Source organism: Arachis duranensis, chromosome 4 (assembly GCF_000817695.3).
Source record: "Arachis duranensis cultivar V14167 chromosome 4, aradu.V14167.gnm2.J7QH, whole genome shotgun sequence".
In the NCBI taxonomy this organism is placed as follows: Eukaryota; Viridiplantae; Streptophyta; class Magnoliopsida; order Fabales; family Fabaceae; genus Arachis; species Arachis duranensis.
Genome location: NC_029775.3, coordinates 104159021 through 104175632, shown reverse-complemented (window position 1 = coordinate 104175632; position 16612 = coordinate 104159021). Strand labels below are relative to the sequence as shown.

At 38.8% G+C, this 16612-nt stretch overlaps 1 protein-coding gene across 1 annotated transcript; it reads right to left on the bottom strand.

The window, feature by feature from the left end:
- Positions 1 to 15807: 15807 nt before the first annotated feature.
- On the bottom strand, positions 15808 to 16346 carry LOC107485385 (uncharacterized). The gene is made up of 2 exons (XM_016105910.1): positions 16149 to 16346; positions 15808 to 16053 (listed from the first exon to the last, which is right to left on the bottom strand). The coding sequence occupies exons 1-2, from the start codon at positions 16344 to 16346 to the stop codon at positions 15808 to 15810; spliced, it is 444 nt and encodes a 147-aa protein (XP_015961396.1).
- Between the last annotated feature and the right edge of the window lie 266 nt (positions 16347 to 16612).

Genomic DNA, 16612 nt, shown 5'->3' with positions numbered 1-16612 from the left:
GATATGGTTTGGAATTTTAAACATGATTTTAGACCTCTAAACCTCTATTTTTATTCTTTTAACCCCTAGCCCTTAATGGTATGCTTAGTGATGAGGTGAAGTTAGGAAGGGATGGTAACTTGAAGGTGAAAGAAGGTTTGTAAAAGGTGAATTATGATAAAAGAAAAGGGGTACTTGAATTGATGAGATGATGAAAGTAATGAATTATGATCTAGGAGCGCGGAGATGGTGATGGCGTAATAAAGTACAACAAAGTGATAATCATTATTAATAATGAATGAATGTAAAGGAATGATAATAACGAATTTGAAAAGTAATAGACATAATGATGATATTGATGTATTGGATGTGGGAAAGGCGGTAGGGCGCTAATCCCTCGATTCTTTCCCCTGCATCCCTTGTGATTGTGTTTGGTGGGATGTGAGGAAGGTGTTAAGACACTAATCCCCCGACGTATTCCTCTCACATTCTCTTTCTCTTTCTGTCTGCAAGGTGGTAGGCCACTAATCCCCTGACCGGTATGGCACGACCTTACTATAGGAAGGTGGTAGGGCACTAATCCTTTGATTTTATGCCTCCTGGAGATGCGTAGTCGAGAGATGGTATCCGGGTTAGCTACTGGGTGTATCGGGTTCTGGCACGAGAACTCACGGCCAGTAGGATAGACGTACATCATATGCATATTGTTTGAATTGCTTGTTTGTGCATTAATTGAGAATGCCTAAGTGAATTTACCATATTAATTATTATATTTACTATTTGCAGTACTTGTATTATACTTGTGTTTACTTTGTTTGTCTGTGTTGTTCTGCTTGTGATTTTGGAGGATGGTAGAGGAAGAGAATAGTTGAGGGTTTAGTGAGAATTTGGTTAAGTTTAAAGACCTTAGAAAACCACCCCTGTTTATGGTTTCCTTTTTCATTCTTTAAGTCTTATAATCTAAGTGTCATAGTTCTAGAATTGCCTCTGTCTTTCTCAAGACCTTATATCTTATGTATGTGGCACCATTACCATGCTGAGAACCTCCGGTTCTCATTCCATACGGATATTTATGTTTTTCAGATGCAGGTTGAGAGACCCCTCGCTAGGCATCTGGAGTTCTCTGCAGCGAAGTGGATCTTTTGGGGAATATTATATTTTTGTTTTGTTTAGATATATGCTCCTTTATAGAACTCTCCTTATGTATATATATGTTTTACTTTTGCACCTCCTAGAGATTTATGAAGAGTTAGGGTTATTTTTATGTATTTTAGGTTATGGTTCCTTATATGTATATATACGACTACTCTCTGGCCAGCTTTAGCGTACCACCCTCTATTCTTGCTTTCTGTATATATATGTTTATGAACCTTAGCTTTCTTCGTACACAAGTAATCCTTATTCTTGAGCGTTGTGCTTTTAATTTTGCGATTTTGTTTTACCTATCCTTCAAAGCTCCTCGTATATTATATGTATATATTATTTTAGATGTCGTAATACTACACCACCTCTATTTTACGACTTAATCATAAAGTTTTGTATGGTAGGGTGTTACATAAACTATCTAAGGTGCTCAAATTCTAATCTAAATCTAATTTAACACTTCAATTTCACTCTCCTCCAAAGTATTTTATTGAATTGCTAGATAAAAAGAATTATACTAATAACTAAAAATAATGACAAAAAAATTAAAATTTTCTGACTCTCTAACATTTTCTTATTGTAAAATTATAAACTATCATACTTTTAATCTTTTTCAACTTCATTCACTTTCTCTTGTTTTCTCTGGGTGCCTATTTTTTTCTTAACTTGTTTTGATTTTACTCAAAATTCTTTCTTTTCAAGTTCCATCACTTCTAATTTCCATTAAAAAAAATATCTTTTCTTGTTCTTGTTTAATTATCTAAGTTTTTTTTAGTGGTTTCTTTTTTCTCTTTTTTTTATCAACACGCATTTTTTTGTAGTTGCATAAAGAGTGATTGAATTATAGTAAAATTTTTAAAAAAGATGTTGAATAATAGATAGATAATTGCTAAATTCTCTTTTTTTTAGATCGTTAGTTTGTTGCTCGACCCAAAAAGAAGAACAAAATTTTATACTGGCTCTCAGTCTGTCCTCTTCGGCATTGCCATCAAGTTTCACATAAATTACACAATAATAACAATAACAAACAATAATTTTAGACTTCATAATTTAGTGCTGATAATATGTTTTTCCTCATGCTCAAAATTAAATCATCTTTGAACTCTATAATTGTTGTTGCTACAAGATCCACTACACCTATTTAGCCGGATTGCTATCAACCATAAGCTCCCATTGTCTTTGCATTTTGAATTCCTTCACGGTTTGATGTTCCAAAGTCAAGTTCTTGAACATCTCCCTATTAGATATCACTTTATTTCTCATGAATTTTTGCTCTCAATTAGTCTCATTCTTACCTTTAATATACTCAACTACACATCTATTCTTTAATACTATTTTTATCTCCTCTTCTTTCAAATTCATTTCTTCAAAAAAAAAAATGAATTGTCATAATTATTCTTTCAAAATGGCGTTCCCTTTTATCTCTTCTTGTATGATATCCTCCATAAAATATATCAATTTTTCGCTCTTTGTTGTTAAATATCTGCTTGCAAAAAAGTCATTTATATTTGGACTAAAAATTATACAATACTACCAAATCTATTCTTTTTCACATTCTTTACGCTCTATTTGTGCATTACCAATTCTCCTTTTCATATTCTCAAATACCATTGGCTTACAAGAATTTTTATTTGTTCCCAAGCACCCTCCCATGTGATAATATTATTCTCAAACACTCTAATTATTCCAAACAGACCACGAAATAGCAAAAAATAGAATAATTCATTTCTATTTTTTCATACATGCTATCTCCTAATTCAACTAATTTTCAAACCAAATTTTTAATTCAAACAAACCAACCCAACTAACACTACTCTAACTTAAAGCCATCTAGCATAAATAGAAACAAAATTTGCACTATGAAAATAAATGGGTTACCGTCTCTACTACCTCCCTACAAAAAACACATACTTTCTCTCCATGTTGTATAATGTTTCTCCTCATTAGTTTATCCTTCGGATACATCGCATCTATTGTCATGAACCACACCAATAATTTCACCCTCGGTGGAACCAAGTCTTGCCATATGTTGTCAAACACATGCTTCATGTTCAGTATGCCACATTGCTGAGTCGTTGCAACATTAATGAATGTCTTTACAGAATACCTCCCATCTGAGCTATGTACCCATGAAATTATTCTTGCTACCTTCTTGCTTCCATCTTTCTTGTGGTCCTTGTGTCGTGTTCTGCCTTCTCTATGTTTCTTCTTATTATCTTCTGCCTCCTCAATTCTCAGATACTTCACAGCCTTCTTTTCTTACTTTGTGTACAATTCTATTTTCTTTTCCAAATTTCACGTTTTGTCTGCTTTATCCATGTCATCCTCAACATCATCATCATCGTCTAAGCTATCATCATTGCTCACGGTTCCTTCACTCATATATTGTGGAGCCATCTTTTTCTTTCTATTTGTTCTTATGATTTTTCTTGTTGATTTCTTTCCTACTTTCTTTCTCGCCTTTTTCCCTTTCTCTCTTGTTCTTCTTGCACTCACTGCTCCCTTCTCGTAGTCATCATTCTTATCTTCTACTACCATTTTCGTTATGCGTCTTCAAAGCCTGGTGGTTTTGAGGGTCCTGAACATGATATATCGATGCTCTGACCTACCTCATATTCTTTATTATGCTTCACGTTCATTGATAATTCACCACCTTATCTGTTTCATCCCAACTTCTACTAGACCCATTTATTAAGCCCAAGTTTGACTCCTTGACTATTTCCTTTGTTATTCTATCATCATTTCAAGTTTGGATTTTTAATTCTTCAACCCAGTTACTCTCACACCAATTCACCACACATTCTACATGGACCCCCTATGATGTCATCATGCCCATCTCCTCCATGCATCGCACCATGTTGAATCTTAACCCAGATATTTCAACTTCATTAGCTCCTTTACTGTTAACCGTTTCATCTTCCACACCGTTGGCGTCATTGCAATTCACCTTATGATCACCGTTGCCCTTTCTTCCATCCCTCTTCGACCACCCCTTCTTACATCCCTTTTCCCTTATTTTGTTATATTACTTCCATATTGCATAGCAACCATCATTCCTCATCACTGCCCCTATCCTCCGCATATAGTCCAAGTTGACAACTCTCCTTTACAAATACTCCATTTTCGTCATCATTCACCACAATATTGAGTTATGCTTGGATCATTGAACTAAATCCTGTATCCACAAGAACTTTTAGTGAATTGTAATGATTATTTCTATGTCATCCACATAGATCACCGAGCCCATTTTACCGATTCTTTCCATGTTATCTTTACACCATGCAATTAAAGGCAACCCAAGAACTTCTAACCACACTCTTTTTGAACCATTGGCTTCTTTATTAGAGCATTTTCTTGTTTCAACAAAATGATTCAATAAGAAGGATGATCTCGCTACTTCTTCCATATTTTTCTTGCTATCAAAAGTTATCACAACTTTCATTGATTCCGCCATCTTCACCTCTACTATATTGCACCAATCTTTCATCACTGTCGTTTTTATCTCCTCAAACTTAATGGGGCTTATTGCTTCACCGACCAAGTTTCTCTCTATCTTCTCAACCATCATATCATCACATCTCAACTCAAGTTTTGAACTTCTAAACGATTGAACCACATTTCATCTCTCAAATTAGCCACTTCCATCGTGCTCTTACTGTACTTCAAAACATCCGTGTACGACTTTCTACCAACTTGCTCCAATCCTCTTTGGCCCCCCTTCATACTCACATTCTCAGTCGATTCCATATTCTTGTTATCCATGCCTTCCATAATTCGTTCTTTTCCATTGCTCCCTCGCCGATATTTTACTTTCGAAAGCCTGAGTTTAAATCCCCTCACATTCCATCCGTCCATCCTTTGAATTGCGTTTAAAGCTTAGTTCTTGTTGCATACCACACAAACACAAACATCAACAGGTTTTTCATCCTCTTCTTCTTTGACAGGAACACATTTCTTACTCTTCCTTCTCTTCCAAACACCTTCCATATCTAGCCAATCATTGTATTACTTGGGAGATTATCTACAAATACAGTCACGGTTCCATCTTCAATATGTTTCAGCCATCTCTGTTCCTTATAACTGTCATTATGCATCGATTGTAGTTAGTTCATCTAATGTGGTGTCGCTAGTAGGGATAGATAAAACCTCCGACGGAGCGGGTATCCGTGGCAATTTATGTAACACCCTAATTAGCCTAAACTTTACCTCGCGTCGTAAAGCAAAGGTTAATCAGAGATTACAACAGTTCTAAACTCATACATATAGTATATAGAAAGAATTACTATAATCTAGAAGCCTGATGAAAGGTATAGCTCAAAAACATGATTTGAAAAGCACAAAATGTACTATCGAAGCTTCTAACTTTAAGCACAAGAAACATATGTAATGTAACAAAATATCATAGTATAATATCATAAAAATCTAGCCACGGCTCGCGGAGTTTAAGCCAGCTAGTCAAATATACAGACAAAACCAAACCCTAAAACTCGAATTTCACAAGGGAACCAAAACTGGGCATGAAAACTCAAAAAGCTTACTGCAAAGCTTGGATAGAAGTGACAGGCTTGGCAAGAGCTTCGCGTAGCCGCTGATGGCATGCGAATCGGAGCACCGTAGCTTGAGATATCGCGGATTGAAGTGAGAAGTAAATAGGGTTTCTCTCTTCTCCTCTCCCTTTTCTCTTTTCTGCTGAATGATTGTATTTGTGAGTGTCTTGTTGCTGAAGGGTTCATTAAATGAACCCTTATATATGTGGGGCTTGCACCCAACTTGGGCCTAGTCTAACCCGTTAGCGTTCTTAGCCTGTTTGGCCCAACTTCGGGCCAAACCTTTAAAATTAATGCCCGGTTTTTTAATTATATTATTTTTCTAAGGTTTTTGACCGTTTTCACTTTTTGTCACGCAGTATCGGGCAAACTTGAATCGGTTCACGATTTTTCACAATTTTTTCGTAGAAAACACATTTTCTGACTCAGAAACACCTACTGAGTCCAAAAATCATATTTAAATCCTCAAATTTTCATTCTAACTTTTCAAAATAGAATTTGGGCATTTAAATTATTCTATTTGTGAAAACTCCAGTTTTTCCATCCTCCCCTCCTTAAAAAGATTTTCGCCCTCGAAAATGCTAATCAACATGCTTTCGCTGCGTCACTCTGATCGTTCATTATCACACATCCAAAATCCTCGGCTACCGCCACTAGAATCCTCCTTTTCCATGGTTTACTTCGAACAAAACTCTAAGCTCTTGCAATCCTAACGACAACTTTACAAAAGATAGAATCAAGCTACCCTCATGTCCAAGCAATATATAATACTCAAAGCATATGCTTACTTCTCGTTGAAGGATCCGACCCCGTCACATCACATGCATCCAAGGTAGACACACGGCCGGACTATTGATTCTGACCCATGTTCTGGCTTTCCTTACGACGGCAGTTCTTGGCTAGGTGCCCAGGTATTCCACAAGCATAACACAGGCGGCTCTCCCTGATATGGTGAAATTGGGCATTGTTGTCTCTTCTGAAGTTCCCTTGACCTAGCAGATGCTGAGGAGTATGTCCATCTTTTTTAAAGTTTCGTCCTCTTGGCCCAAGATAATCATCACGTTCGCTACTAGTATTCCCCCCAGGAGTGTCCCTTAACGAGGCTGCTGCCTTTGCATATTCTTCAACAACCCTCGCCTTGTTCACCAAGTTAGAGAAGGTACGAATCTCCATAGGAGCCACAGCAGTCATGATGCTATCCTTCAAGCCCCTTTGATACTTGATACATTTCCAGCTTTCGTAGGTCTTCGGGGTACCCTGACACACTCTTGAGAATCTACAGAGCTCCTCAAACTTGCTTGTGTAGTCTACCACAGATAAGGAACCTTGTTTCAGCTGCATAAGTTCCATATCCTTCACTTCCCTTCAGACTCAAGAAATTACTTCTTGTAGAATGCCGTCTGGAATACGTCCCAAGGAACATTGGCATTCTGAAGTTGGAGCAAGTGGCATTCTGCCTGCCACCAATGTTGGGCCTCTCCCAGAACCTGAAAAGCAGCAAACTCCACGAATTGGTTATTCGGGACATGTTGTGCTTGCAGCGCGTGCTTCATAGCTTGGAACTAGTTATCCGCTTCCATGGGATTGGTTGAACATCGAAAACTCGGAGGATGACCTTGAGAAAAATTGCCAAGGTCATCGAAGCACCTCCCATGTTATCTCTATTTCCCTCAGCATCATCATTCGCGTTTCTCTCACCATTTCTATTTTTATTTCCCGCCGGTTGATGTAACCTCTGCACAGCTTGCAGAGTCGCAGCAGCATTCGCCTCCATGGTGTTTGCAAGATTCGCCATTGTCGCCATGAACTTGGCATGGTTATTGGCCGGTCGCTCATTCCTACTCTCTCCTTGTGAATGCGTATGACCTCATCCGTGAGTGGCCATTAGGGTTTCTGTCTACACCAAACAATCGATATCAAGGTAATCAGTCTCAATATCAAAACCCTAATGCTTCAATTATCCCTAACAAGCACTCACAAACAAGCATACTATGCAATATCAAGTAGATAACCTAATAGCCTCAAATGTAACACCCTAATTAGTCTAAGCTTCACCTCGCATCGTAAAGCAAAGGTTAATCAGAGATTACAACAGTTCTAAACTCATACATATAGTATATAGAAAGAATTACTATAATCTAGAAGCCTGATGAAAGGTATAGCTCAAAAACATGATTTGAAAAGCACAAAATGTACTATCGAAGCTTCTAACTTAAAGCGCAAGAAATAGATGTAATGTAACAAAATATCATAGTATAATATCATAAGAATCTAGCCACGGCTCACAGAGTTTAAGCCGGCTAGTCAAATATACAAACAAAACCAAATCCTAAAACTTGAATTTCACAGGGGCACGAAAACTGGGCATGGAAGCTCAAAAACCTTACCACAAAGCTTGGATAGAAGTGATAGGCTTGGTGAGAGCTTGGCGTAGCCGCTGACGGCACTCGAATCGGAGCACCGTAGCTCGAGATATCGTGGATTGAAGTGAAAAGTGAATAGTGCTTCTCTCTTCTCTTCTCCCTCTTCTCTTTTCTGCTGAATGAGTGTGTTTGTGAGTGTGTTGTTACTGAAGAGTTCATTAAATGAACCCTTATATATGTGGGTCTTGGGCTCAACTTGGGCCCGGTCCAATCCGTTAGCGTTTTTAGCCCGTTTGGCCCAACTTGGGGCCAAACCTTTAAAATTAACGCCCGATTTTTTACTTCTATTATTTATCTAAGTTTTTCGATCATTTTCACTTTTTCTCACGCAGTACCGGGCAGACTTGAACTGGTTCAACTGGTTATACTGTCGATTTGTGGTTTTTTACGATTTTTCACAAAAAACACATTTTCTTACTTAGAAAGACCTACTAAGTCCAAAAATCATATTTAAATCTTCAAATTCTCATTCTAACTTTGCGGGATAGAATTTGGGCATTTAAATTATTCTATTTGTGAAAACTCTGATTCTTACAATTTATCCGCCAGAGGGAGGATATGGTGATAGTTTTGTACTTGCGGAGACGGGAGACAGGTACCTGTATAATAAATGGTGTAAAGGCGGGGCGAGGATAGAGGTCCCCGCCAATGGGGACCTGTATAATCTCCATATGTGTGAAAGTACTGAAACACCCCTAATATATACATATGATGAGTTAGAGTTTCCCAGTCTCACAAAACCCTTGCCATACTTTCACTTGTTCTCTGCTTCTTTTCGCCTCTTTGTTGAATCCTTTCACCACTCACCACCGCCGTCTACCACCTCCTACCCCACACCGCCCAAATCCTCCCCTCTCACTCTCGAGGTCACTGGTTACTGGCTCATCGCAGCAGTGCATCATCGCGGGCCTAAGGCTTATCCCGTGGAGAACGTCGTTGTCATTGAGGAGAACGTCGTCGTCGTCGCCTGACCCAACAGAGGATAACATTGTCGTCGCCTCCTGACCCAACCGAGGCAGCAAAGTCGTGTTAGAGCCTCTTCGCCATCTTCATGCTTTGCCGTCTTCACGTCAAAGCCTCATAGCCGTTAGAGCATGTTCGTCGTCCAGCAAGATTATCAGCCTCTTCGCTGTCTTTACGTCAGAGTCTCTTTAAAGTAATTTTGATTCTGTTAGCCCTAATTTATATTTCTAATTGCTGTGATTTTGATTATGATCTGATTGTTGTGGTACTGATTATGTTAATTATTTGCTGTGATTTTGATTCTGTTAACCCTAGTTTATATTTCTAATTCTGATTGTTGTGATACTGATTATGTTAATTATTTGTTGTGATTTTGATTCTGTTAACCCTAATTTATATTTCTAAGTCTGATTGTTATGATTTTGATTATATTTCTCAATTTTTTTCTATTTTTTCAATTTTTTAAATTCGTGGATATCCGCAGATATCTAGGTCCCCAGCGGATATGGGATCCCCGTTACCCGTCGCAGGGATGGGGCAGGACGTGGATAGGTAATGAAGGTGGGACGGGACAGAAATGTCCCCGCCCCATGGAGAACCGTTGCCATCCCTAGTCGCTAAGTTTGACCTCCAATGGCATTAAAAGTTTCTTCCCCTTACTATTATCCACTCACTTCTCCTTGCCCCTTCATTGTCTATCTGATTTTCTTTCATCTCTTGCGTCTATGTCACATTGAGTTATGTATTAATTGCTAGATTCTCTATTTGTTTTTTGAAACCAGTAAACACAAAAATAAAATAGAGACATCAAAAAGAAATAAAAGAGAATTTTGAGTTGTCAACATAATATATCAATATTTAATAAAATAAAATAATATTAATGACTAAAACCAAAACTTATAAGTTTTCTAAATACTAGTAATAATGATAATAAACATGTGGTAGAGTGCAATAAAGTGATAATGTGGAGTATTGATATATAAGCAAACTAAGCAAAATTTCTTTCTTCTGTGAAGAAAAATAACCTCGAAGAGAGGTGGCTCTCCTCTATTCCTCTCTTCTGCTCTTTTCTCTTTAATCTCCTTCTCTTCTCTTTTTCTTTTCTTTTCTCATTCTTTATTATCCATATCTTTTCTGTTTTACAAACTCACTTGCACTTTTTGCTAATACATCGTTCACCACTGCCACTCTATTGGCGTCCACACCTTTCCGCTGTCCCTTTTTTTTCTTTCACTAGTCTTTCTCCTTTCTTCCTTCTCCCTTTTCTCTAGTTGTTGTTCTTATTCTTATTTTTTTTCTATTTTTATTTTAGAGATTTAAATCTAAGATCTAGATCTAAAATAACTTCTTTGTGGTTTTTCTCCCTTTTTTGGTGTATTTGTCCTCTTTATGAGTGTTTTGAATATATGGTATTATAGGTCTAGGATGAAGATACAACATGAAAAACTTCTTGTTCATGGAAATATTTTTAGATTCGAAAAGCTTTCAGATCTATTCGAAGAAGAAGAGAGGATATTTTTTTGTGATGTAATATTTTCTGTGTAGTATTAGAAAAGAGATTATGATTTGTCTCTATTCCTATCTTATAAGATTCTTTGTAATCAAATTCTATGTCTCCTCTCAAACCATAATTCAACATAAAAATTATCTATTTTCTTTCTTAGGTTTATATCTAATATGCTTTATGTAATTTATAAGTGTCGCTTGATTATTTTCTTGAATGAAAATTTTTCTTTAATAATAATAATAATAATAATAATAATAATAATAATAATAATAATAATAATAATAATCAATTTCGTCCTCGAAAGTGTGTCTGAACTCCATTTTTGTCCCTGAAAGTCAAAATTAATAAAAAATGTCCTCGAATGATACCCGTGTTGATCACGTTCGTCCTTCTGTCTTCTCGGTTGATGAGATGGCAAACGGCCGCTTACGTGGCCCGTTAACTGCCAACTTGGCAGTGAAGTAGGACGACGTCGTTTTGGTTCAGTGAGCCAGTAGCATTGAAACGTCGCCATCTTGTCTTCTGAAGAGGTTTTGAAACGTTGCGATGCCTTACCCCTGTCTGATATCAACCATCGATGTGTCTTTCGCTCCAAAACGTGTTGTCTCCCATAAGGTATGCCTTAAGCATTTGACCGAAGCTCTGCACCACCCCGACAAGTATCGTTAGTGCTACTCGACGATTACAGTGGAAAGGGTTTGGCCGTTGAATGCAGAGTAGATGTTATACTGGAGCAGCATTGCTAGTAAAAGAAGGCATTGAGACGTTGAGAAGTAAGGATTGAACTCATAATATGATTTCTTAGTTATTATGTGATGTGTGTATTGTTACTGTGGTGGTGTTAATGTTCGTCTGATTCAGGGTTTATTAGTGTTGTTTTAGCATTTTCGTGTGTGAGGTTGTGTTACTTTGTATGGCTCTGTGATAGTAGTCAGTGATGTTTGAATTTAGTGATGGTTCTGTTGCATGTTTTTTTTTGGGTTAAAGGTTGATTGGTACCAACTGGGTGTAGTAGGTGGTGATTGATATAGAGCAGTTGTTGCTGGTCATGTTTGTTTATGATGTTTTTGTGTTTGTCATTGTAGATAGAGGGTCCTCCCATGACCTTTGTTTTTCACCATGGTGCGTTGTTTAGGACGGGTGAGGATGGAGACATGGTTTATGAACCTAATAATACAGAGGTATTGATGGGTGTTGAGGGAGACACACTTGATGTGTTTTTTGTAAGGGGTTACTATAAGGAGCTGGGATACATTGAGGCTGGCAATTGTTGGTGGAAAGTTCCTAGAGTTCCGATTCCATCTGGGTTGAAGAAGTTGGTGACAGATGCTGACTTGATTGCAATGTGCAAGGATTGTAGGAGGAACCACCATTTGATCAACCTATACTTTGAGGACTGCATCTCACAGCCCTGTGTAGTGGACAATATAGGGGAAGGTGTAGCTCTTCTGGAAGCAGGAACTAGTGAGAAGAAGAAGTTCAGTTCCTAGGCCAAGATGCACCACTCCCAACCTATGAAAACTCCCATAGTGAACCACCCTCAGCCGAAGAAACCAATCTCTGAGCCCACTAAGGCAGCCTCACAGCCCAGTAGGCCCAAAGCTCAGCCCAGTAAGCCCAATTCTCAGCCCACAAAGCCAGCCTCACAGCCCAGTAAGCCCAAGAAGCCTTATTCTCAGCCCACCAAACCAACACATCAAGACTCAAAGACCACCTCTCAGACCATAAAGACTCCCTTGCAGTCAATAAAACTCCACCCTCAACAAACCAAAACCAACAATCAGGGGAAGACAGCCCCACATCATTCCAAAACATCCTCTCAACCAGCCAAGAACCCAGATAGTGATAACAAGAAAGGAAATACCAGTGCATGCAGAGTAACAAGATCCGGAAGAACTGTAAGAGAAGGTCCCATCCAGGATGAAGATTCTGACTCTCATGACTCGTATGAGAGTACTGAAGATGAGTTGTACAAGCCTCCAAAAGTTCTCGGAGACAATTTATACAGCAGTGAAAGTGATAGTGAGAGTGAAAAAGGTTCACAAAGAAAGCAAAAGCAAGCTGAAGCGAAGGAGAAGCATAGGCCTCTTAAGTCTAGACTAGCGGATAAAGAAATTGACACTGATGACTCAAGTTATGAGGGTTTTGAAGATGAAGAAAGCTCTGAATCTGGTAAGCTCTCAATCTGGATTGCTACTGTTTTAATATTTCACTTGGCCAAATTTTAATGTCTTGCTTGTTATGATTTGGTAGATGCAGAGGAAGAATGATGATGATCTTGGAAGTTTGTCAGATCCTGACTCATGGCATTCAGAGGATTTTGGGAAGGAGTTAGACTCTGATGAGGACACACCAACTGTTTATCCCCAATATAATGAAAAAACCAAATTTGGAAACCTGAAGTTTGAGGTTAGTATAACTTTCAAATCAAAAGCTGAATTTATACAAGTCACTAGGGATTACACTATCCAGTGGGGCAGAAATATATTATTTACCAAGAATGATAGAGTTAGGGTTAGAGCTGTTTGTAAGTCAGATGATTGTCCATGGGTGGTTTATTGTGGTTGTAACAATAAAGACTTGTCTTGGCAAATTACAACGCTAGTTGATAATCACACCTACCCTAGAAAGGGGAAAAACAGGGCTGCAACCCAAACCTGGACACTAAGCAAGCTAGTACCTAAGCTTAGAAAGCACCCAATTATGAAGCATCGAGAGGTGTATGATTGGTTTGTCCGAAAATGTAATGTGTACCTCAATAGCACATGCATCACCAGGGCACTAAAAGCTGCTAGGAAAATTGTAGAGGGTGATGAGATAGCCCAGTATGATTTGGTGTGGGATTATGCAAACGAGTTACTTACTAGCAATCCAGGATCTAGAGTGCAAGTTGGTGTGATCCCTATGCCTGAGAGTCCTCCACTATTTGATCGGTTCTATGTCTGTCTTGATGCTTGCAAGCGGGGGTTTAAGGCGGGTTGTAGACCTCTAATTGGACTAGATGGAGCATTTCTGAAGACACTACACAGAGGACAAATTCTTACTGCTTGTGGACAAGATGCTAACAATCACATATTTGTGATTGCCTATGCAATTGTCAGTGTGGAAAACAAGGATAATTGGCAATGGTTTCTTGAACTGCTTCACAGTGATCTAGGTGACTACAGAGAGCATAAATGGTGCTTCATCTCAGATATACAGAAGGTAATCGTTTCTGTAAGGACTAATTTGATTTACTTAATATTCATTGAAGGACTAGTTTGATTTAATAAATTCAATGTTGGGGACTGAAATGATTTAATATCTTTTCGTGTTTTGTCTTTTGGTGCAGGGTTTAATCCCTACTGTTCAAGAAGTTTTTCCAAGAGTTCACCACCACTTCTGCGTGTGGCATTTGTGGCGCAATTTCTCGAAACAGTGGGGTAGTTGTGAGTTAAAAGACTTTGTGTGGGAATGTGCAAGGTCAAGGACAAGACCTGAGTTTGAGAGAAACATGAAGAGAGTTAAGTTGGTCAACGAGAAAGCTTGGCAGTATCTTGATAAATGGCCAAAAGAGGCATGGACAAAGGCGCATTTCAGTGAGACTCTGAAAGTGGATAACATATGCAACAATGCCTGCGAGTCATTCAATGCAAAGATCAAATACCAAAGGAGTAAGCCTATCCTGACCCTGGCTGTGGAAGTTAGGAGAATCATCATGAAGAGTTTGGTTGATAACAGAAAGAAGTTGCAGAACTACCAAGAAATTCTCCCTCTTGTTCAGCAAAGTAGGTTGGAAGCTATGCAGTGTTGTCCTGCCATTGGGCTCCTCAGTGGTGTGGTGATGAAAAAGAGGAGTTGTACGAAGTGCATGGCTGGCCGACGAATATGGTGGTTGACCTGGGCAAGCACACATGCACCTGCAGGTTTTGGCAACTTACAGGTAACAACTTTCTTCCCTTACTTAATTAACAATGTCTTCACTCATGATAGTATCTTTACTCTATGAATTTGTTTGGCTTCAAAGGAATGCCATGTATGCATGCAATATCGGCAATACAAGATAAGAATGACAAGAGACCTGAAGAATATTGCCATGAGTGGTTAAAGATGGAAGCCTATAAGTGTACCTACTGTTTTAATGTCAATCCGGTTAAGGGGCAGGATCTATGGGAAAAAATGCCACATCCAGCACCAGTCCCACCCCCAGTGAAGCCTAAACCTGGGATGCCAACAAAGAAGCGAAGAAGGGACAAAGAAGAATAACCGAGTGGGTCAAATACAAAAATGAGAAGAAAATACAACCCAATCCGGTGCATGTACTGCGGTGAGGTTGGACACAACAAAAGAGGGTGTGCAAAGAAAAAGGCTGTGGATGCTGAGGAACATGCCAAGCAGATGCAGCTACAATTGGCAGTTGTCACCCCTGGTCCAGAAGGTGCTGAACCTGAAGTAAATGCTGCCCCTACTGATACTGATATTGGTACACAAGTTGAGGCACCTATGCCTTCACTTCCATCACCCACTCAGGCTGACTCAGAGAGTGACAGTAGTGACTCAGAATGCATCCCACCAACCCAAGAGCCCCTAAAGGTAGTATCATCTATCATCACTCATAAAAAAATTTTGAATGTAGCCTAATCATGTCAGAAACTCATTTGGTACTGGATCATACAGGATCAATTGTTTGGTAGGCCAGCTAAGTTGCAAGTCATCAAAAGAAAAGCAAGGTTAACGTCCTCCCCTAAGCATGTTGCAACTGGATCTGTGGCTGTTTCTGTTGAGACCATTAAGAGGACAAGTTCTGGAACTGCTAAGCGGCTGGAAAAATTCATGACCTTTGTGCCTACTCCAGGCTTCAAGGCTCCAAGGAAGACTGATGACAAAGTTTGATTTGTTAGGAATGTGTAGTTGTTGACTCATTTTGTGTATGAAACAACATTCTGTTTGTTGCTTTTGTGTGTGGTAATTTAGTCTCTAGATAATGTATTTGTCAGTTAAGAACCATATGACTTTGTTCTGCTATTTCTCTATTAAGACAATGTCACAATTAGCCGTCAATGACAACTTACTATTAAGATTAACATTACTTACTATCTTCATTTTGTTTATGCCTCAACATAATTCATGCAAACACAGAATTAATTGCCAAATTTTATAAAATTATCCACGTTTGACAGGAAATTGCTTCCAACTTCAAATAACTACTCCCATTCAAATGAACAATTTCAATACATCATTACATGTTCATACAGGATAACTAGATTCATTTAGAAGTACATAAGAAACAACAAAGTATCACAACTACTACAAACAGCAAAATCATTAGCAGTTTCAAAGCTCTAACTTCAGCTTCTAAAGTGCCCAACTTCCATGCCACCTTCACCCTCCATTCATCATTCTTACCTTCAACCTCTATATCAGCTCCTGCATCTTTCTTTGTACCACACACACCCACTGCTTCAAATTCATCATCATCAACCCACTTAAAATAATTGCAGTGACTGCCCTTCTGCAATTTCAAATGGGAGTAAACAAAAAAATCAGAGAACACCCAACAGCATATAAGAACATGAAAAAGCTTTAACTTCCTTTACCATCACTCACCCTGTACCTTGGACATGCATGGAACAATCTATTCGGATTCTCCGCTGTCCCAGATTTCTTAATCACAGTCTTCAGCCCACAAAAACATGATCCATCATGAGCATTCACCTTCCTCCTTCGCATCGAAACACTGGATCCATGACTGTCGTGCGATGCATGTGACAAACCGCCACCACAACCACCATCTCCTCTCTCCATCCACGCAACCAGCCAGGGATTATGCCTCCCACTTACCTCTACTGCCACCAAAAGTAATCACCTCGATGTATTTATCATTCGAATTGGGATTAGGGTATATAAACTCGAAGGACTAATTTGATTGCTTAAACAAAACTTATCTTGTCAGCAGCAACATCCTACAGCTTGGCGTTGGCCAACTTGGCAGTTAACGGGCCATGTAAGCGGCCATTTTCCATCTCATCAACCAAGAAGACGGAAGGACGAATGTGATCAACACAGGTATC